The sequence below is a fragment of the Aquarana catesbeiana genome, linkage group LG02 (assembly GCF_042186555.1).
Source record: "Aquarana catesbeiana isolate 2022-GZ linkage group LG02, ASM4218655v1, whole genome shotgun sequence".
Taxonomy (NCBI): domain Eukaryota; kingdom Metazoa; phylum Chordata; class Amphibia; order Anura; family Ranidae; genus Aquarana; species Aquarana catesbeiana.
In genome coordinates, this window is record NC_133325.1 from 133078428 (window position 1) to 133102194 (window position 23767).

At 42.5% G+C, this 23767-nt stretch overlaps 1 protein-coding gene across 2 annotated transcripts in view; it reads left to right on the top strand.

Moving 5' to 3' along the window:
- The window catches only part of ARHGAP20 (Rho GTPase activating protein 20), a 217869-nt gene that overhangs the window by 33448 nt on the left and 160654 nt on the right, over positions 1-23767 (top strand). The window contains exon 2 of one of the 2 annotated variants that reach the window (XM_073613484.1): positions 23390-23475. The exons of the other annotated variant lie outside the window; for it this stretch is intronic. Coding sequence (XP_073469585.1) covers positions 23390-23475 — 86 coding nt within the window. The remainder of the gene's footprint in view (positions 1-23389; positions 23476-23767) is intronic. 2 annotated transcript variants of the gene reach the window in all.

The following is a 23767-nucleotide window of genomic DNA, read 5'->3' on the forward strand; positions in this document are numbered from 1 at the left end:
TCACACTTTGCAATACATGTCACATTGGTGATTTGATTGGATTCAAATTGGATATCGTTTTCTTTTCCTTTGATATTTTTGTATATACATTGGACTATTTTTTGTACATACACATATTTTTTGCACTTTTATTGTTTCCTGCCTTGATATTTTTGTATATACGTTGGATTATTCACATATATATATATATATATATATATATATATATATATATATATATATATATATATATATGTATGTAAATATATATTTTTTTTTTGTACACATTTTTTGCATAATTGTTTGCACTTTTATTATATTGTGGTTATTTTTGTAAATTTCGCTACATACTTTTGTTGTATATATCCTATGAGGCTGCATGACTCCCAACCCTCTGTCTCTACAGTGCTGATTGGCCCTGTGCGGATCACATGCAAAAAGAAAACTCTCTAGCAATACACACCAAACTGAGCATGTGTAGATTGCCTCCAAGGCTCTGTTCTATCAGCAGATAGATTGTGGACAGTGGAAGGAGGGGAGGATCAGAGAACACAGGGTCAAATAGCCTTTTTACACAATGCAAAGGATTAACCCCCTAGGTTCCACAGTGAGTATAACAAGCATGCTTTACTGCATATGCAGACTGATGGGGGTTTAGAAACACTTTAAGCTTCAAACTAGCTGATCAAACTTTACATAGCGCTCAGGACTCTCTGCTTCCCCAAGTTGACAACACTGCACCAATCACCAGCCCATAGGTGTGCGCAGCCTATTGCATTAGGATGTGCACCCCAAAGCTCAAACACACATGTCTTTCTCTGCAGCCTCAGCTGCACGGGTCAATGAATAAGTGAATGGGAAGTGCACTGTGCTAAGTGGCTTCAAGTTCATTCACAAACTGAAGCATAGTAAACACAGTTTACTATACTTCAGTTATGAATGGACACAGTGAGTGAGTGTGTTCACTGTGTTCATTTAGAAAAGGAAGGGGTCAGTAAATTACATATTTACTAGCCCCTTCCCCAGTGATGGGAGTAAGTCACACATGTGCAAGTCACAAGCAAGTCTCAAGTCTTAACCTTCAAGTCACAAGCAAGTCCCAAGTTACTGTGGCGAAAAGCAAGCAAGTCAAGTCGAGTCCCTGCTAGAAGTCAAGCAAGTCAAGTCATTTATTTTGGTCAAGTCACAAATTAAGTTAAAATACTGATCTACCCCGAACCTGGGACTCGGGGGGAGCTTTCTTTGGGGGGGGGGGCGGCTTTTGCCTAGACCAAGACACAGCACTGGTGGTGCCAAGTCATTGCAAGTCATTGCAAGTCAAATAGCCCAAGTCAAAGTCAAGTCGCAAGTCATTAGTGACAAGTCAAAGTCAAGTCGAGTTATTTATTTAATTTTGTCAAGCAAGTCGCAAGTCCTCAAACAGGTGACTCGAGTCAAATCATGTGACTCGAGTCCCCCACCTCTGCCCTTCCCCTGCTCTCCATCCTGAAACATCTCTCCGGGGGGAGAGGAGAGGAGGGAAACCAGCAGCACTGCAGGGCCAATCAAGAGGGGGGAAGGCCCGGCAGTAGGGAGAATCGGCACTGCACATAGTAATTAGGGTGTGCCCAGGCACACCTGGCACACCCTCTGCGCATGCCTATGCATCAGCCATCCGCACTGTAACTAGGGAGAGGGTGTCAGTCACATGCTCCTTCATGCCTAGAAGTATGGCATTTCTCTTCACTCCCAGCAGCTGAATAGAGTAGTCAAGAAGTAAAGATGTGAGTATATACAGTTGGAGAAGGGGAAGGTTAGGTGACCCGGTACAGGCAAAGTAAAGGACAACTTTAAGGACTGAATGAGGGACACCTACTAGCAAATGTATGTAGGCATAGGACACGCCCCCTGCCACACCCCCTTAAAGGAGAATTAATTTTAAAAAAAGGTTAATTAAATCCACAAGGGGCTTTTTTTTACTACTACTATTCCTTTATATTGGCTTTTAAAATTTACAAATGCAGCCATTTATCATTTGGATGAAAGGTTTAGCTCTGGGAAACACTTTTTGAAAGATAAAAAGTGCATTTTATAGACAACTATATAAATCAGACCAAAAAAAGGGACAAATGAGGAGGAAAGAGGGACAGAGGGACATTGCTCCAAGTTAGGGACAATCCCTCCAAATCAGGGACAGTTGGGAGCTATGCCTTGTAGTGAATGGGTTGTGTTCAGTCAGGTCAGGCCTGGCCCTTAGGCCTCATTCACATGGGCTTTTTTGACCTGAGAGCAGATTCATGTGGTAGGAATCAGCAGATTCTTTGTTCCGGAATCCCAGCTGTCCTCTATTGTTCCAGTGTGTCCGCAATCTGTCTGCATCTGGGGCCAGTCATCTGTTCCCACTCACAGGTGATGCTGGATTTGTGGATACCTGTGAAAAGCGGCAGACATCTGTGGGGCCTGTCATTGCTTTGCACAGAATGAGAGGTCTGTTATTCCAGCCATAAGAATGTGCTATCCAGACAAAAAAGCCTAAGTGAGTGAGGTCTAGGACTCTTTTCACATGGAGTAGAGTCTGCCCTGATTGGTGGGGATCCGTGAGCAGATTCCCTGCTGATCAGAGCCAATCAGGATGAATGTCTCACATCCATGTCTGTTCAGTTTCTGCCCAGCAGACATGGGTGGACCCCTGTCAGCTCTATTGGTGGCTGGGTATAAACGAACTACGCTGTCTGTTTACATCAGGCTACCTCTGATCCGGTCTGCAAAAACAGAAAAGCACACAGTCCTTTTCTGTTTTTTCTTCCGAACCTGGACAAAGGTAAATGAACACGTTTACATCCACCTGTCCATAGGGCTCTGTGGACTTTTCGTGTGAAAGGAGTCCTACAGAGAGAAGACGCAAAGCACAGGCTTTGTGCAGTAGTTCTAAGCAGGACTCAGAGCCTAATATGTAATGAACAAATAGGGCTTCCCCCATGCACATATACAGAATATTTACAAACTAAACTTAGAAACATTATTTTAGGTTCAAGCTCATTAAAGTGGTTGTAAACCTTTTCATGTACCCAGTGAAAGTGCCTGGCCTCCGATGATTCACAGAGTAGAAACAAGTCTCTCTACATAGGTTGTACCTTTTTAATTTCCAATATTTTTTATTTTATTATTCAAGTAACAAGAAAATGTCACAGAAAGTACATTCAGTGAACAATAAAACTTATAAATGTGAGATTAAGCATAAGCATCTGAGTGTCCTTCCATCAGGATATGTAGAAATACAACACCTCAAAACATTAAACTGGGAAATAAAATATATTTGGTGGAAGTATTGGTGAGGTTGACAAGATGAACTAACATAGAAGGATAAAAGTCATTCGTGGCCAGGTCATGAAATATGTTTCTGATTCTTTAGGGACTAACTACATAGAATCCCAACGAGCCACTTAGACCTGTACTACTGGGAATGGTGATAGTACAGGGAAAAGGTATAGCATAGGAACCAAAGGAGGGGGATAGGGAAGGGAGAAGAGAAAAAAAAGGGGAGGGGGGAGTTCCCTTTCCGTAAGTCTCAACAACATGGAATTATATGAACTATCAAGTCATCCTATATCGTTAAGGATATCTGATAGACAGTAAATATTAAAGAGAGGAGCAAGGAAAAGGAGAAAAAGAAAGAGGAGAACGAAGAAAAGGAAAAAGGAGGGTAAGCCAGAGGTGAATTAGGATGACGATATATATCGTATTCACGGATCCCATATCACATCAAATTTCTTAGTATTGTTGCGAAGAATACAGGTAAGTCTATCATTAATCATAATCCAGTTAAGCTTATTCTTCACAGAGTCAAGAGGAACCATTGACTGCTTCCAATATTTAGCAATGGTTATTCTGGCAGCCAAAAATATGTATATAATTATTTCATATAATTGTTTCATCGATTTTTTAGGGACTCCTTCAGGAAGTTTTTGGAAAAGTGCCGTTTCTGGGGATCTACGGATATTAATCCCTGTCACAGAGTACACCAGGTCGAATACACAAATCTAAAATCTAGTGATAGTTGGACACTGCCACCAAACGTGGTACATCATACCTACCTGGCCACACTGTCTAAAGCACATGGGGGATGCAGATGGATGCATCTTAGCGACCCTGGTTGGTACTAAATACCAGCGAAGGAGGGTTTTATAATTAGCTTCAATTAGTGTTGTATTAATGGATACTTTAGATAAAGCATGGGGATGATGGGGGTCTACGATGTTGCACCCTGTCCAAAACCGATAGGGAGTGAGACAGGGTGGGGCACAAAATAGGGGGGCGAAGGCAGTTCGGAAGCCACATTAGGGAGCCGATAGCAAAAGGGTGGCATGAAAGAGCTTCAATAGAGACCCAGAGGGGTGGAGACCCCTTGGCCGTTGTATAGGAAAGCTGTGTTATTTGGGGTGCTTGTAAAAGCTTGTAAATTAGGAAGGCCAAGCCCACCACACGATTTTGAGGCATATAATATCAGTTTGTTCATGCGTGGAGGTTGTACATTTTTATCCGCAGCTCCCTATCCTCTACAGCAGGGGTGGCAAACTCATTTTCATTGCAGGCCGAATCAGCATTATGGTTGCCCTCAAAGGGCCAGTTGTATCTTTAAGACTAGATGTCCAGAGCAAGTCCCCATGGTCAGAAGTCAGAGCCCCCCACCCTCCCTTACATCATAGTGCCACAACCCCCCTCCCCCCTTCTATGCACTGCCAGGAAAAGCTGGGGGTGGAGCTGGGAAGCCAAAAGTGCAGGGTCTGGAGGAGGACCAGAGGAAGGCAGGAGTCACCTGCTGAATGCTGAGACCAGGGGAGGCGGAGTCGAGGTGGTGCTGTGGCTGCAGAGAGAGGCACAGAATCCTCTCTGCTGCTGACTGCTGAGAAGGTGGCGGGGGGGATTTGGGCAGAGACAAGTCTCGGGTGCGAGGGCCACATGAAATGGCCAGGAGGGCCGAATAGGGTCCACGTGCCTTGTGTTTGACACATATGCTTTACAGCCTTCTAAAATACACAGATCAAGAGATTTGCCTCAGCTTTAGCAGTCACGGGACAGGGATCTAACATCACATACACTGCAAGCAGGAGAACAGAGTTCCCCAATATCTGATAGCAGAGTGGAGGGAAGGGGCACCTCCCATCCCTATAACAGGCTCATAAAAAAAACATACAGAGCCGAGGCTATAAGTCAGTTGTGTGCTGGAGGGGGCAGCCAACTCCCTCAAGGCTGTTGTGTTGGATCAGAGTCTTTTCAAGGACTAATGCAGATAGTGGAGGGATCAGAGATCAGAGAAGAACCAGGCTCAGTGCATTGGATTCAGGCTAGTACACACTATAGAGGGACGAGCTTTGTTCATTTTTAATTTCTGAGGTTTACAACCACTTTAATAAGACTATTTCCATTCATCTTAATATATTCATGGGTATTTGCTGTATAAAACAAAGGGAGAGTAGGGTCCCTTTAAAGCACTAATAAACACAAGAGATTACATTGGCATTGTAGGAGTAACAATATTCTATATCGCTAAACCGATACCTAAGAGATACATGAATTCCATCAATCCTTCTTTTGGAGGAGACACCCCTTTCCTCCTTAACTATCAGACTTACGTTTAATTGGCATAGATGTAAACAATAATCTTTTTGTATCCTGTGTATTTCATTTTTTTTTCACCCAGTGGGTGAAGCTTGGCGATCCTGAAATGAACAGGCTGGCTGTGGGCTGGAAGGATTATCGCACTGCATAGCGGTTTTACTGTGAACTCCTCCCAGACAGTGCTGTTCCTTTGCCATGTGTTAGTAACTCATGCAAGTGGTCTCTTCTTGCTTTAACTGTGTTTAAGCGGTGAGCACTATGTCCCTTTCACTACTTTTTTGAGCATTATTACTAGGAGTTTATTCCTGGATTATTTACCTTGCTGGATGATTAGTGAAGCTGTTTCATGTAAGTCTAATAGAGTGATGTTGGTAATCAGTGCAGGCTGAAGCAGACTGGAGGGTCGCTCTTTCTGTATCCACTGTTAAAGCGATATTAAACTCAAAGCCAAAAATGTATTATATTGCAGCTTACCAATCAGATGTGGTAGCAGCAATAGTTTTCCCTTTTTAGGCTTTTTTTCACTCTCTTTTCACCTGGTTATCTGGCCAGTAATACACCGCCTGTATCAGAGTGCCCCCACTCTGGATGAAGATGCAACAAAGACACCTTTGGATAGCAGCAATGTTAATCTGGGGAGGGTAGTGTTAGATGTACTAGCAGATTTAAATACACTGGCCAAACTCCAGATAACACTTTATTAGCAGTTGCAGCAAACTGTTTTTTTTCCTTTTGGGATATATATTTTACATGTAGATAATTGTAAGCATCCCCGTTAGTGGTAAATGGTTTCTCTCAACACTCTAACTGCTACATCTGCAGTACAGCTTGTTCTGTTAAAAAACAACAGACTTACTGGCCAGATTACAAAGTGAAAGTACAAGAAAGAAAGCCTGATAAAAGAAAACGAATGCAGCCATCACCTCCAAGAATTGGTAAGCTGCAATATAATACCTGTTTGCTTTTGGGTTTAATACTGCTTTAAAGCACCTTGCTGGATCCTAGCTGTGACTTGGCCCTTCTCTCCTCATTGGCTCACTGGCTGTGATTGACAGCAGTGGGAGCCAAGGCTCTTATGCACATTGCTGGATCGTGATGGGGCTCGGGGGAAGTATTACGGGGGCTGAAGGGGCTGCTGCAGGGACAAGAATGCACATAGAATGCATGAAGGTAAAACCGTGAGCCTTTAGAACATGGGTGCTCAACCTTTGGCCCTCCAGCTGTTGCAGAACTACAACTCCCATTAGGCATTGTAAGCTGCGGACTGTTCCAAGCATGACTTCCAAAGGCAGAGTCATGTTGGGAGTTGTAGTTCTGCAACAGCTGGAGGTCCACAGGTTGAGCACCATTGGAACCACTTTAAGGTGAGTGTTTACTGCAAAGGCGACAGTGGAGGCTCTTCACCCGGAGTACGTCCTTGTACTGAGTCTTATGGGCCCGTACACACGATCCGAACATCGGACAGAAAATACTGTCGTACGATAATCGGATCGTTAGTACACAGCTTTCCAGAGCCGATCATGACAGTTCATCCGATATTATCCGATCGGACAAGCACGGGAATTTTTCTCCTATGATACCAGATCGTACGATTTTCGTTTAATCAATACAGTTGTCGTCCGAAAATACAATACAAATACTCTACAACACATGACATCACTTTTGATTTTTTATTCTGTCATACGAGAATTTTTGTAACTTTAGTAACCTCTCCATTTTTGATATGCAACTAGCATGCAAAAAAAAAAACAAAAAACAAAAAACAGATCCAATTTTCTGATCGTGTGTATGGGCCATTTGATATTTTGGACTTTTTACAAAGATTACAGACTTTGTACTATTTAGATATCATAAGTGCACTGTTTATTTTCACTTGTTTGGCTTACATCACTGAGTTTAGTGTTACATATAACATTTTCAGGATTTTTATCACAATATTTGCATGTTTATTTGTCATTAATTTTATGTGTTGTTTATATAATTGAAAGTTTATTACCAGATTTGAGTGCAGCACTGATCCACACATACTGTATATTTACGTGATTTTGTCACATTTTACTCAGTTCACCAAAGCATATCGCATGCTGTTGTGTTGTGTATTTCCTGTGATTTTTAACTGGATTTTGCAATAAAGATATTTTTATTCTCATCTATCTTGGAGTCCTGCCATTTCCATCTTCCCCCTATATTGCATGCTGTATTTGGGTCACATGACACATTTTTCGCAAATATCACATGTGATACTGAAAATGTCAGTTCACTGTGTCAGTTCATCGGGTGGTGTTCATCCTGATTGACGATGGATTAACTTTGGGGGAAATTTATTTACTTATTTTTAATTTTTGAAAAAGGACTTGTCAAAAACTGGCTCCAGGATTTTATTTACTTTGGCAATTTTTTTGGCATGAGTACGGATACTATGTACCCAAAACTCATTCACATGGGGGGGGGGGGGGGGGGCGGCAGGATCTGGGGGGTCATCTTAGTAAAGGGAGCATCCAGATTCCAATAAGTCACCCCCCCGCACCCCCACAACCACCCAGTTGGGTTTGTGGGGAAGAGGCTCTTGTCCTCATCAACATGGGGACAAGGTGCTTTGGGAGGAAAAGCTGCTCTCTCACCCCCCCCCCCCTCCTGGCCTGGGGGGCTGCATTATCAGATAAGGGCCTGGTATGGATTGGGAGGGGAACCTCATGCTTTTTTTTTTCTTTTCTTAATGCTGGCTATTCTTTTGTATACATTCTGCTGTCAACAGATGAGTCATGGTTGTTAAGGACGTGGCAGATGCCAACTCTTTAAGCTCTACCACCTATTCCCTGGTGGTTAAGGAGGCTGGTGTGTGTCGGCATTAAAGTGGTTGTAAACTCAAAAAACAAAAAACCTGCAAGACAAAGGCATAATGAGTGAGTATATTATTCACGGTACCTACAGGTAAGCCTTATTATAGGCATACCTGTAGGTAAAAGTGGTATAACTAGGTTTGCAACCACTTTAAAATACTGCAAGTTTTCACTACTAAAATACCGCATCATTTCAAGGAATAGTGCATGCGGTATTTTAGTAGCATTTTTTTGTGAACTGCAAAAATAATTTGTTAAAAATGTTATGAGATATTTTACCGCTGATCTTAAACTGGTAGATAACACTTCGTGAACGGAGAGCGTTGTGTTTGCAGATTATTACTTAGGCTGTTTCGCACATTGTCTTTTTCATATTTTGCAAAGTAAATGGCCACTTCTCCTATAGTAAATCAGCCTCTCTGAAACAAAAAGCCAAATGAACATTAAAAACATCTTAGGTGTTGGATCCAACATGCAAAATTGAGTTATTTTATATGCAGTTGGTCAGTTTTAAAAATCAAGGAAATTATTAAAACAAACATTTAGGAACAAAAATTCTGAATATTTGGGAAGTATGATTGGCAGCTATGAAATGATCTCAGGCGCTGGTAGACATGTAACTAATAAGAGAGAACAGGTCAGAGAAGGCCAAGTGGAAATATAATAATATGCATTTAACCATAATTCACATCAATTTGATGACTGTCAGATTCTACTCTGATGTCTGCCTCAGTCTGCCTGGATGCTTGTTCTGCTGATTCCACTATGCTGCCAAATGCTGCTTCTCTGGGGAAATAAACTGTGTCTGTGATTTCATCCAAGTCAGCTGCATTCAGGAAAATGTATAATTGTATTGTATTCCTGAGATGGATGCAATCCTCAGGTGCACTGTGCATTTTTACCAGGTCATATTAAAGAGGAGATAAAGAATGCCAAGATCCCTCCCTTTCTTTGTTCCTTACTCTCTCTCTCCCCTCCTTCTTTCCTTCCCCCCTTCACCCTTCTCTTTTTGTCCCTTCTACCATCCTTCCTCACTCTCTTCATTTCTTCATCGCTGCTTTCCATCCTTCTTCCCTCTCTTCCACTCTCCTTTCATTCCCTCTTCCTTCCAAGCTCCCTGTTTTTCCCTCTCTCCCTCCCCACCTTGCTTTCTATCTCCCTTCCTTCCTTCTACCCTCCCTTCCCCTCTTGCTCAACTGCTTCTTCCTTCCTTCCTTCCTTCCTTCCTTCCTTCCTTCCTTCCTTCCTTCCTTCCTTCCTTTCCGTTCTTCCCTCCTTCCTTCCTTCCTTCCTTCCTTCTTTCCTTCCTTCCTTCCTTCCTTCCTTCCTTCCTTCCTTCCTTCCTTCCGTTCTTCCCTCCTTCCTTCCTTCTACCCTCCCTTCCCCTCTTGCTCAACTGCTTCTTCCTTCCTTCCATTCTTCCGTCCTTCCTTCCTTCCTTCCTTCCTTCCTTCCTTCCTTCCTTCCTTCCTTCCTTCCTTCCTTCCTTCCTTCCTTCCTTCCTTCCTTCCCTCTACCCATCCCTCCTAATTTCCCTTCTTTCCTCCTTCCCTCCTTCCTTCTTTAATTTTATCCCTTTCTCTGTCCTTTCATTTAATGCCCCTCAGGTGGCATAGAGGACTAGAATTATAAATGTCTGGGTCTGGTCCTTGGTGTATGTTGGGATGAAAAAGATGATGGGCATCAGTCACTTTAGACTTTCTACCCTTTTTTCTGAACTCAACAGCAGGAGATAAAGTTCAGGGATGCTGGGTACCAAAAAAAGTACAAAACTGGAGGACAGGTATACTGAAATATCAGCAGGCTATTTAGGAGCAGCTTCTTGGCAAATGCTATAAGTAGAGGGACAGTCGGACAGCTATGTGACCCTGTAAGAGCAGTAACAGTCTTTCATTGGGCTAGGTTCACGTCTCTGCAGGTGACTCCTGCTGTGGGTCCACACCTGTTCCCGCAGCCGCAACCATCTGCACACAAAGAATAAATGCACTGGATGTCTGTTTGTGCCATTAATCCTAATGGAGCGCGACATGCAAGGGTAATCAGAACCGCACTGCACTTGCGGTTCACATGCAGGCTGCAATTTCTAAATTGCTGCAGGGACCTTTTCCCTGCATTTCAGGAGGCACAGGAGCCTATTCAAATGAACGGAGCCGTGCCTGCGCAAAACGCGTCGCACAGAGCTGCATATGTGTGAACCTAGCCTGCAGTTGGATAAGTCTGGCAGTCAAAGAAACCTGAGCCTTTGGGCAATGACTTCTTCTCATAATTGCTATGCAACAGCTTCTACCAAGTTCCTCTGTGACACTCTTTAGGAAGAAGATCCCCTTTCAGGCACAGGTTCCTTCAGATATACACTCCAGATCTCACTCGAGTTGTTGGGTGCACAGCACATGCCCCAGGCAAAGGCAAGGCCCAAGTAGTGATCCTTTACATAGGCATCTAGCCATGGGGAAGCCCTAGGGGAAGGTGAGTTCTGGAAAGGTGTTCCTAAACATTTATCATAGCTATTACTCTGACTACAGCTCCTCAGAGTTTGGATAGGTCAAATATACACTATGTTGTCAAAAGTATTGTGACACCTGCCTTTGCACGCACATAAACTTTAATAGCATCCCAGTCTTAGTCCGTAGGGTTCAATATTGAGTTGGCCCACCCTTTGCCACTATAACAGCTTCAACTCTTCTGGGAATGCTGGTTTAGGAATGTGTCTATGGGAATATCAAGAAGGGAAGAAAAGATTGTGAACAAGCACAGTTCTTTTTGTGTGAAACGCGTCAACTGATCATCACTGCAATTATGTCTGGCTCATGACAATAAAGAAATTTCTACAGCATCTTTTGGATTTAAGTGTGCGATCAATCTTTTCTTCTCTTCTTGATATTGCCTACGGTGATGAGCCGGGATTAGCACCTTGGACCGGGTGTGTCCTTTTTTAGCCTGAAGCGGTGTGTTCTCCATTGTTCTGTGTCTATGGGAATGTTTGACCATTCTTCCAGAAGCTCATTTGTGTGGTCAGGCACTGATGTGGACGAGAAGGCCTGGCTCGCAGTCTCCGCTCTAATAAATCCCAAACGCGTTCTATTGGGTTGAGGTCAGGACTCTGTGCAGGCCAGTAAAGTTCCTCCACCCCAAACTCGTTCATCCATGTCTTTATGGACCTTGCTTTGTGCACTGGTGCGCAGTCATGTTGGAACAGGAAGGGGCCATCCTCAAACTGTTTCCACAAAGTTGGTCGCATGAAATTGTCCAAAATGTCTTGGTATGCTGATGCCTTAAGAGTTCCCTTCACTGGAACTAAGGGGCAAAGCCCAACCCCTGAAAAACAACCCCACACCATAATCCCCTCTCTACCAAATGGTTTGGGCCAGTGCACAATTCAAGGTCCATAAAGACATGGATGAGCGAGTTTGGGGTGAAGGAACATGACTGGCCTGCACAGAATCCTGACCTCAACCTGATAGAACACCTTTGGAATGAATTAGTGCAGAGGGTGCGAGCCAGGCCTTCCTGTCCAACATCAGTGCCTGATATCACAAATGCACTTCTTAAAGAAAGGTCAAACATTCCCATAGACATATTCCTAAACCTTGTGGACAGCCTTCCCAGAAGAGTTGAAGCCATTACAGTTGCAAAGGGTGGGCCAACTCAATATTGAGCCCTCCGGACTAAGACTGGGATGCCATTAAAGTTCAACTGCGTGTAAGGGCAGGTGTCCCAATACTTTTGGTAATATAGTGTATATTTATAACACAGGGAGCTGACCCCCCTGCACTACTCACTGCATCTTCCTTCCAGCAGCAGGTGGAACCAATCAACCCAGCAAGTGTATAACAAGTCACACAAGTGTGAATGGAGCCTGATAGTTTTATATCTGCTTGGAGTTCAGCATTAGCGTTATAGTCCTGCTAGGCACAAGAAGTAGGGCACCTTCTGGTCCCATTGGGCGATTTTCCCTCTATTCCTGTTCTGGTTGAATTTTCAATTACTTTCAATCGTTCAGATTAATGACATTTTAGGTGACGAGGCTTATTCAACACAAAAATTCAGAAAACGCATAATGAAGATTGCAAACAAAACTGCCAAGACAAGTGTTATTTATAGGCGGAATATAAAAGTGAATAGAGTTCCCCAAATATACAAATGGTAAAATATTGCCAACAATAGGCAGATATAAAGGACTCATATTCAATATTACAGCATATAAAATGTATTCGTATATTGTAACTACTGACTTTGAATCAGCCTTTTGCAGCCCCTGTACAACAGAGCACAGACTGGGAAAGGGAGAAACAGGACATGGAGTTAGGTGTGGTACAGTACAGTGTTGCTTCTGCTTCCCTTGTCTAGTCACAGGGTGCTTGAAGGAAACAGCTTGTAAGTGTTACTAAACTGCAGTAGAGAAATCAAGTCGCCTGCCCTGCCTGACAGGGCCGTGATGTGTGGCAGAGCTGTGTAAATCTCAATACTGGATAGAAAGAAATACAAATTATTTAGATGGTTAAAAGGCTCTCATATATGCATTTAGCTGTTTGCTCAGGGTTCAGCTTGAGGCTGGGTTCACACTATTATGAATTGGATGCGGATTTCCTCACATCCAATTCGCATTACAGGAGATTGTGACCGGCTCTCTAGAGAGCGAATTCACATCTCCGGAGCGGCTGTGGAGCGGATTGCACAGGAGTCCTGTGCATCTTTGGCTCCGTTTCAGGGCCAAATTCCGGCAAAAATTTGACCCTGATTCATCCCTGAAACGGAGAACAGGGACAGATCCCTACTACAAGCCACATCCTTCTTAGATGTGAACCTAGCCTTAAAGTGTTACTAAACCCATAACAGTAAAGTCAGTCTGTATATGCGATAAAGCATGCGTCTTATACTCACTGTGGAACCTAAGGGGTTAATCCTCAGCATTGTGTAAAAAGGCTGTTTGATCCTGTCTTCTCTGATCCTTCCCTTTTTCCACTGTCCCTAATCCATCTCCTAATAGTGCAGGGCCTTTGAAATCACTCTGCACATGCTCAGTTTGGTGTGTATTGCTAGAGAGGTTTTTTTTCTTGGGAGGGTGCATGTGACCAGCACAGAGCCAATCAGCACTGCCCAGGTAGAGGGTCAGGGGTCCTGCAGTCTCATAGGACAGTCAGGGGAGAATGCAAACTCCTCCTACAAGCTTTAACAAGACTGCTATATACTGCTGATGAGAAAAGGTATTTAGCAGTTTATATTTAGTAAAATAATTTCATTTCTATGTTCTGTGTACTGTGGGACACCAGCTGTAGTGAATGCAGGGCTCTGGGTTTAGTAACATTTTAAGTACAGTAGAACCTTGGATTACGAACATAATCCGTTCCAGGAGAATGCTTGTAATCCAAAACACTTGCATATCAAAGTGAGTTTCCCCATAGAAGTAAAAAATAACAAAGATAATTTGTTCTACATTGACTTCTATTGCATGCAATACCGCATGTAGCCAGAGGTAGGGGGGCACCGGAGAGCCTCGGAAATACTCGGGGACATCTCGTCTGCACCAGGAAAGCCTCAAAAAGGCTCGGAAACACTCAGGAACGGAGTATTTCTGAGTGTTTCCGAGTATTTCCGAGTGATTCCAAGTATTTTTGAACGGCTCTGAACTGTTCTGAGTGTCACTGGCGCCCCGCACTTCTGGCCAAATGCAGTACTGCTCACCTCATTAGCTTGATTTCTGCTCGATTTGTGAAACAACACTCACAAACCAAGTCAGAATTTTTTTTTTAAAGTTGCTCGTCTTTTTAAAACGCTTGTTAACCGCATTATTCGTTAACCAAGGTTCCAATGTAACTAGGTTGTGTCCCCTTGGTTTAGTTCTCATGCAAATTTTAGATGTATAAGGTATGAATGTACTTTTACTATTAGAAAAACTAACAAGTATAGCCCACCAGAGTTGCTTCAACTAATTTTAGATGTGATGTTTCTATTGTAGTTGCCCAATCCACGTAATATCAAGCCATTACCAGTCCGGTTCTCTCTTTCAATACTTTGGTGACAGCCTAAACTCAGTGGACATATGTCATGTAGCGATGAAGATGAATGAAAGGGGAAGCCTAATAGTAGCTGGTCACATTTAACGGGACATCTTCTGTAATGTTGAAAATAGTTTAGCTGCTAATCCAAGCAGCTTATTCTGTTCTAATGAGCATAAAGTACTGAGTTTTTCTTTCGTTCAACCCCGCAGGCTAAATGAAAAAACAAAACAAAACAGAGGAGCTCAAGAGGAGCCACTGTACCAACTATATGATGTTAGTACAGTGATCTCCCTGCTTAGCTATTGTGTTCTGACAGGGGGACTACACCCCCGCCAGAACACACCAGTCAGCGCTCACAGCCATTGGTTGCCAGCACTGATCGGATGCTGGTTTTCCAGCATGCCCGTTCGACAGAAGTCGGCTTCTGTCGGACAGGCTGATGTACACAGAGGCCGAATCTCAGACGCTTTCTGAACTGGCCACTACCGGCTGATATTCAGCCCATGTGTACTAGGCTTTAGAAACATACCCCATTTATAGGACCACAGATAACTCAGTCATCCTAATCCAGTCACTATGAAATGTGTCACGGCAGGGCCGTCTTTAATATTGATTTGACCCTGGGCAAACGTATTCTTGGGCCCCCCCCCCATACAATTTCACTCTCCACCTGCTCTGAGACATACAATAAATAGCAGCTAGACTTAAAATCGGTTTACTGTATCAGATCAGGCAGGGTTTGCGATTGGTTGCCAGAGGTTACAGTGTATCAATACCGCTTACTGACTAGTTGCTAGAGGTTATACCACACATTACGGCTCACTGATTAGTTGCTAGATGTTACGGCACATGATTTCTGCTTGTTGATTGGTTGCTAGAGATTACTGTACAGTAATACCACTCACTGATTGGTTGCTAGAGGTTACAGCACATCATCTCCTCACTGCAGGGGGCATGATATACATATGAATACCGCCTTTATTTACATATCTATGCCGCTGAATGCAGCTATTTACATATGAATGCTGCTGCTATTTACATATCAATGCCGGTTATTTACATGTAAACACAGGGTCTACAGGTGAGTCATCTGTACACAAAATTAGGGCAGAGCTGGGCAGCATTAGTACCAGCACTTCACACTGAGATATCGGGACACAGCACAGGACTAAAACTTCAAGGGACAAGGGAATTTAAACTGGGATAGTTGGCAAGTATGAGCCAGCTGCTTTGGGCCCCACAACAATGACAGGGCCCAGGGCAGCTGCCCCTTTTGCCCTGCCTTAAAGACGGCCCTGTATCAAGGTACATGTTGATTGTCCAGGAACATAATGGGAGTGTGAAAAAGTTTTTGAAAGCACCCTGGCGCTACTATTCCTTTATAATGGCTTTTAAAATGTACAAATGCAGCAATTTAGAAATTGGATGAAAGGTTTAGCACTGGGAAACACTTTTTTGAAAGATAAAAGGTGAATTTTATATACAACTATATAGATCAGACCAAAATGAGGGACAAATGAGGGGGAAAGAGAGACAGAGGGACATTGTTCCAAATCAGGGACAGTCCCTTGAATTCAGGGACAGTTGGGAGCTATGCAAATCACATAGCTGAAGATGGAATTTCAAGAGTAAGTCAGCTGAGTCCTGATCTGCTGTGGTCACCCCCTTATACAGGGCCATTCGTTTGTTGAGAGATTGTTTTGTCTCCCCAATGTACAGATCTTTGCATTCTACACCCAACGTCTACCACACACCAAAAGACTCAGTGGAAGGATGTTATTTTAAAAAGACTATTGGATTAAGTTACCAAAGCTGTAGAGGTTGTTTCCTTGCAAGGTAAATAGAAGTAAATAAGGTGAACCCTGCATTCATATGAAACACACATCATTTCTGAGGGAAATAAAAAAAAAAAAAAGAAGAAAAAAAAGAGATTTTTTGCTAGGACATGATTTGTTAATTGACATGAAACTAGTTTTACCAAACTTACTAAACTCAATAAATATTCACTTTACAAAGTCAACATAATAAATACAAATAAACTCCTGCGGGGCTAAACTGCTGCTGCATTTTGGCCTGGGGCATGCTGTCTCTATTTCTTCATAATACCAAAGCTTGCCTGCCCCTTCCTGACTCCTACAAATTCCCACTGGTCAATAAGCTAGCCCATCATAGTGATGGGCCAATAGGAATGTGAAGGGTGAGGATTTGTGGTAAGCACCAATACTACTGGATGGCTCGAAATGAATCCGTATCTGCAGGTTTTTTGAAGTTGCTGCAGATATCCTTTGAGTGCATGCACCCTTTTCAAAGTAAGCTGCTCCATATCTAGCCGTTTGCCGACCAGCTGTCTTCATTATACTGTGGCAGGTTGGCACAAACCTGCGAGCCGTCGTAGCTATACGATGGCACCTTTAAGCGGGATAGCAGGCGCGCACACGCACCCGCTGCACTGCGGGGGTGGCGATGCTCGTGGCCGATGGTCGCGTTGACCGCCGGCCACGGGCGATAGCGGGCACAAGAGGCAGAACAGGGACGTGAGTTTGTAAACACACAAATCCCTGTTCTGTTCTGTGAGGAGAGACAGATCGTGAGTTCATAATAGCTAGGAATCACGATCTGTCATCCCCTCTAGTCACTTCCATCCCCCTACAGTTAGAACACACAGTCAGGGAACACAGTTAACCCCTTAATCGTCCCCTAGTGTTAACCCCTTCCCTGACAGTGACATTTATACAATAATCAGTGCATTTTTATAGCACTGATCGCTCTATAATTGTCAGTCGTCCCAAAAATGTGTCAAAAGTGTCCGATGTGTCCGCCATAAAGTCACATTCATGATAAAAATCGCCGCCATTACTAGTAAAAAAAAATAATAATAAAAATACCATAGATCTATTTCCTATTTTGTAGACGCTATAACTTTTGCGCAAACCAATCAATATAAACTTATTGCGATTTTTATTACCAAAAATATGTAGAAGAATACATATCGGCCTAAACTGAGAAAAAAATGAGCTTTTTTAAAAAAAATTGGGGATATTTATTATAGCAAAAAGTACAAAATATTGTGTTTTCTTTCAAAATTGTCGCTCTTTTTTTGTTTATAGCGCAAAAAATAAAAACCGCAGGGGTGATCAAATACCACCAAAAGAAAGCTATATTTGTGGGAAAAAAAGGACGTCAATTTTGTTTGGGTACAGCGTCGCACGACCGCGCAATTGTCAGTTAAAGCATAGCAGTGCCGTATCGCAAAAAATGCTCTTTTCATTGCGCAGCCAAATCTTCTGGGGCTGAAGTGGTTAGGAAATCTTATTTGTGACAGATTGCATTGAAAGCTGTCATTTAAAAATAATGGTTTGCAACATTGCAAATGTATTTTTTCCATTAATGTCATGCTCTGTAGTAGATAGTCACTTTCAAAACATCTGCCACTTTTGAAATATCATTATTCTTCTATGAGTTTAGGCCAAGTTATGAATTTTTAACTTGTTATAAATGGCACTTTCCACGGTGAAGTACAGCACCGACTTCCTAAAGCAGATTGTATTTACATGTCATCACTTCTACCACAAATCAAAAAAAAACTAAAAATCAGTTTGTCCCCAATTAAGAATTGAAGATGGGGGCCATTAAAATCATTCCTTTATACCCCAGTGGCCAAATGCGTGTACCACGGGTTTATGACATATATAACATCCAATATTATAGACCCTATAGCTGTTTCGGGCTTGTTGGCCATCATCATAGTAATGCACGCACACTAGATTTACTGCTGAAGAACATTTTCATTTTGCAAAGTGATTTTTTACATTAAAAAAAGTCACATTTCAAAATGAATTTTCACATAGCTTAACAAATTAGATAAACCTGGGTTCAGTTTGAATACACAATCACATGCAAGGAAATTTTTAAAAAAGCAAGGATTTTTGCTTGCACATGAACTGATGATTGAAGTCAGCATATCTGCCCATTATTCACTAAGCTAGGTAAAAATTCCCTTTGCAAAGTAAATATTTACTTTGCTTAGTAAATGAGGTAAAGCTGTGCTGACTTCAATTATCTAGTCATATGCATACAAAAACCATTTTAAGTTTTCCTTGCACGTGATTGGGTATTCCTCAAACACTGGATGTTTTATTAACCCCATACACTAAACAAATTGAAAATTGATTTTGCAAAGCTCAATTCATTTAGTAAATCAACCTCAGTAACATTAGCAACATAAATATACAATAAGCCCTCCATTACTCCCTAAACTGACATCACATTATTTGATATAAGTGTAAAGCTAAGATGTAGAGTGTTTTGTTTTTTTTTTATTGTAAAGTGAGCCTGTCATTAAATTTAGTGCCCATTCCCAAGCAGCCATACCTGTAAAAAAACAAGACTATTAAGGCCTGGTTCACACCTATGTAGGATGCAGTTGCATTTTGCGTTTTTTAATATATGCTTTTGATCCATTAAAGTCTATGGAACCAAAAACCAGAAAAAAAGTCCCTGGCCCTTTCCATAAAATGCACAGATGTGAACTACATCCATAGGAAACCATGTTAAATGGACTGTAGTGTGCTTTTGCAAAACTGAAAACGCACTAAAAAATGCATAGGTGTGAACCAGGTCTTATACTTACCTTTACCACTGTCTGAGCAACCAGGATATCACTCTGTTTATGGGAAACCTACATGTGAATTACACTGGAAAACCGACACATCTTAGAGTGTCAATCACATGGTCCTCCTGCAGTGCTCATTGGTTTCTCTTGTTGACCTTCATGTCACTGTTGTATTCAATAATACTTGAAGGTCAGCAGGAAGAACCTTTGAAAGTAATGGGGGGGCCAGCAGATTGCCAATCATGGAAGTGTCTTTTTTTTGCAGATGTCACATGAAGATTTCTCGGAGCTTCTCAAAGGAGGAATCCATGACCGTGCCCCTCTACCCAACTGCTATCCAGTGGGATCTCTGCCCTACCAATGGACTCTTGGAAATGAGTTGCTATGCAGCTTTAGGGGGACATCTTATGCTCATAGCTTTTTGGCTTTTTTTTATTCTGAGACTAAGCAGAATGTGTTGAGCATTGGTTTCCACTTTCTAGCTTCAGCTGGAGAACCTCCTTGTTGAAGAACTGAACATGCTGAATCTTTTATTTATCAAAACTGCAATATTGCAATATGGCATCATCAAGTTCTATTAGATTCCCACATGCCCAAAGGACTGATTAATTTCTGTTATCCCATTTCATCTACTATTAAATTTGATTCACTATGACTCCAACATCATACATCATCACTCCTGCCTGCAAATTATGTCCTCCCTGTAATCTAGACTTAATATAAACACAGTTTTATAACATCTGGATAATATTACACTATAACATTCATTTTGCTTGTTATTAGTCTGTATACGTTTTCCAACGTAGGAATTCCAATCTATATTCACCCATCTATGGCTGATATTTCATCATATTTACATAATTGTAACAAAATTTCTAAATATCCTTTGGAAATAACCTAATTTTGAATAGTGATAAATGTTATCAAGTAGGGATGGGCACCCCCCCCCCCCCCCCGGTTCGGTTCGCACCAGAACAGGCAAAAAATTAGTGCGAACATGCGAGCCCTATTAAAGTCTATGGGACACGAACATGAAAAATAAAAAGTTCTCACTTTAAAGGCTTATATGCAAGTTATTGCCATAAAAAGTGTTTGGGGACCCGGGTACTGCCCCAGGGGACATGTATCAATGCAAAAAAAAAGTTTTTAAAACAACCGTTTTTTCAGGAGCAGTGATTTTAATAATGCTTAAAGTAAACCAATAAAAATTAAATATTTCTTTAAATATTGTGCCTGGGGGGGTCCCCTTAGTCTGCCTGTAAAGTGGTGCATCTGTGTGATGTGTATTACAGTGCCGCAGCAAAATTACATTTCTAAAGGAAAAAATGTCATTTAAAATTGCTTGCGGCTGTAATGTATTTCCGGCTCCAGGCAATATAGATAAAATTCAAGGAAAATATTGGCGTGGGTCCCCCCCCGCCACCCTAGTCAATACCAGGCCCTTCGGGTCTGGTATGGATTTTAAGGGGAACTCCATGCCAAAATTGAAAAGAAAATTGGCGTGGGGTCCCCCCCTCAAAATCCATACCAGACCCTTATCCCAGCATGCAGCCTGGAGGATAGGATGGCGGGGGGTGAGTGAACGCGCCCCCCCTCCTGAACCATACCAGGCCACATGCCCTTAACATGGGGAGGGTGCTTTGGGGTCAAGGGCCTCGTCCCGACAACCCTGGCCATTGGTTGTCGGGATCTGCGGGCGGGGGGGGTTATCGGAATCTGGAAGCCCCTTTAACAAGGTGGCCCCCAGATCCCGCACCCTTGAATGGCCAGTTCTGCTTGAATGACCATCATTGGAATCCCATAATCATTCACTCTGCATCATTTTTAAAGCTTATTTATAGTCAACATGTAAAATCATATATTAATTTGCACACTGTGTTTCAGTTATTTCTAGCCTGATCTTATTAATCTGAATGATCTTGAAGTTTGTGGACTTACTTTGTGAAAATCCCCACACATTTCCTTCTTTGAATTCTGTGACACGTAGTCACTATGCCCTGCGAGTGGGCACTGCTGTGTCACATATTTCACAGAGTCTGCCTTCTGAACTAAAGAGGCAGCTGCCCCACCTGTGCAAGGCCCAGGCCCCATACGTTCCACACGGAGGCCAAGAGCAGCAGGAGTGGGCGCAATTACTGGAACCAATCCCCTATGGCCCTCTTTGTGTTTACAATGCTTCAGTCTGTGAATGAACGGGGAGCCTCAGTACGCAGCGCTTCCTGTTCATTCACTCTGCAGCTGCAGAGGAATGATTGAGGAATCTGTGTCCTTAATCTCTTTCTCTGTCTCAACAGTGAGGAGTTAGGTTTAGATCCCTGATGTTTCACCAACCCCTACAGGGCTGGTAAAAATGTAAAAAAATAAAATTGTAAAAAATAATAAAAAAAATATTAAAGTCTCATTTTCACAGGTATTCTGGTTGCATGAATGAATGGTTGGTTCATGCAGCTGTAGCCGCCTGGCGTGGTTCATTGTTCTTGTCAGCTAGGCTGCATGGGGCCTCATGATTTCTAACAGCAGCCCTGTACAGAGGTGATGAGTGGAGGGCTTTCTAAAGGTGGAGTTAACACAATCATCACTGCTTGCACCCAGTATTGTCACTAGGGTTGGTGTCACCTGGTGCGGTAAAACATGGTGTCACCCCCCTCTCCACCAAGTATAGTCCCACCTCAGTACAGACCCCCATCTCCACTAAAAACAGACCCCCTCCCTCAGTACAGACCCCCTCAGTACACACACCCCTCTCCACTAAGCAGAGACCACCCTCAGTACTCACACCCCTCTCCACTAAGTATAGACCCCCGTCCCTCAGTACAGACGCCCTCCCTCAGTACAGACCGCCCTCCCTCCCTCAGTACACACACCCCTCTCCACTAAGTATAGACCCCCCTCCCTCACTACCGACCCACCTCACTAAGTATAGACCCCCCTCTCCCCTAAGTATAGACCCCTGCCGCTGTTCCCCAGTCCAGACCCCCCTCAACCAAGTACAGAGCCCCTCCCTCAGTATAGTGCTTGCAGGGAGGTGGGGGGATTGGATATGTTCTGGGGGGGCGCTTTTGGATGGGAGAGGGCTTATGCTCTTTTAGAAGGTCAGATTTCAAATCCAACCCCCACTTCCAGCATAGGTCCTTTCCCCTCCCAAAGTGCCCCCCCCCCCCCGCACATATCTAAACCGCCCCCCCCCCCCCCAATCACTTCTCAATCCTTTTTCACTTGCTCACCCCCCCCCCTCTTTCCTGGTCACTTTGTCCCCCTCCTCCCCTCCCTGTCACTCTGTGGAAAGAGATGGCCGGCAGACAGGCAGCACTCACAACATGAAAGAAGATTTTTCAAGTAAGTTCATATTGGATTGTCAAATATAACTGATGATTGGATTGTTATTACGCTGCTAGTTATAAAATGAAAGTGTATTCTGTGACAACAAATTTCCTTTTATTATTAAAAATTATTATTAAAAAATAAAATAAAAATCCTTCCTCCCTTTTCATACCCGTCTGTGTTCCTGCTGGGGAGATTCACTCTCTCTGTCCAAAATGACCGTAGTCACAGAGACAGAAAGTGATGAAGGAAGTAAAAGGAAATAACCCAAATGGGACAGAGGCAGCAAAATAGAACTGATCAAAATATCTAAATATTATATTTCAAAGAAAGCTTTTGATACCCTTTAAGCTCCTTCATTTGAGATCATGTAACAATTGTTTTTATCTGGTCCTGCATTTTGTCTTGGGGCCCATATATCTGGAATGTTTTTTTCTGAGCAGTCAGGTTTTTCAGTTTGTCTGTGTTCTTTTTTCATTTGCTCCTAAAAGATCATTAAAACACCTACCATTTGACCATAGATCCATTTTAACTGTAAAACGTTATGTAGACATCCGGAAGATTTTTTTCTGCAAGAATAAAAAGAGATCAATAAGCTCCTTTGGGTTTCTTTTATTTTTCTCGGTTGACATTCTTGTACTGGGCTGGGCTGCATATTTAGTGGAGTGTTTAGGGAAGACAGTTATCTTAACCCTATAATCAAACATATGTGTAGTCAGTACAGGCCAATCATGACACATAGACATGAAGGGATGGGAGCCTTGGTCTTAAAATATATCCTTATGTCTACGCAGATATGCCTCAAAATTCTGTAGGCGTTTTAGAATGGAAAATGTTGCTTTGTTGGACACTCCAACTTATATTCCCTAGCAGTGATCCAGAGGAGGAAGGTACTCATTCACATGCACTCAACAATGCATATGCCTACATACATACAAACACCACAATTATAAGAGAGAAAAAAAAATCATTTTTAGGGCATTTTGTTGGTGTCCTGTATTGAAAAGCTAACATTTTGTTGGTTTCTGTTTGTTCTTTAGAAAATGAAGAGCTTGGCACAAAGGCGCCAATCTGCACCATCTCTTGTAATAAGTAAAGCGCTGAACAAATCAAGAACCATAAACAAGTAAGTTATACTTTGTATTTCATCTTAGCATCCTAAAGATGTAACAGCTTCTCAACCTTGAAAAATTGCAAGGAAGAAATCTAAGGCTTCTTGCACACACATAATCATTTACTGGTGTTTATATGTGGGAGAGGCTGGAAGAAAGATCCTGAGTAAAAAAAAAAAGCTACCGTAATGATGTTCTGTAAAGCCCTCTAAATGCATATAGGCGCGTAAATGTGTGTACTCGTATACACACATAAAATTCTTCTTCATCCTCTTCTAGATATCCGTGTTTAAATTTTTTTATGGC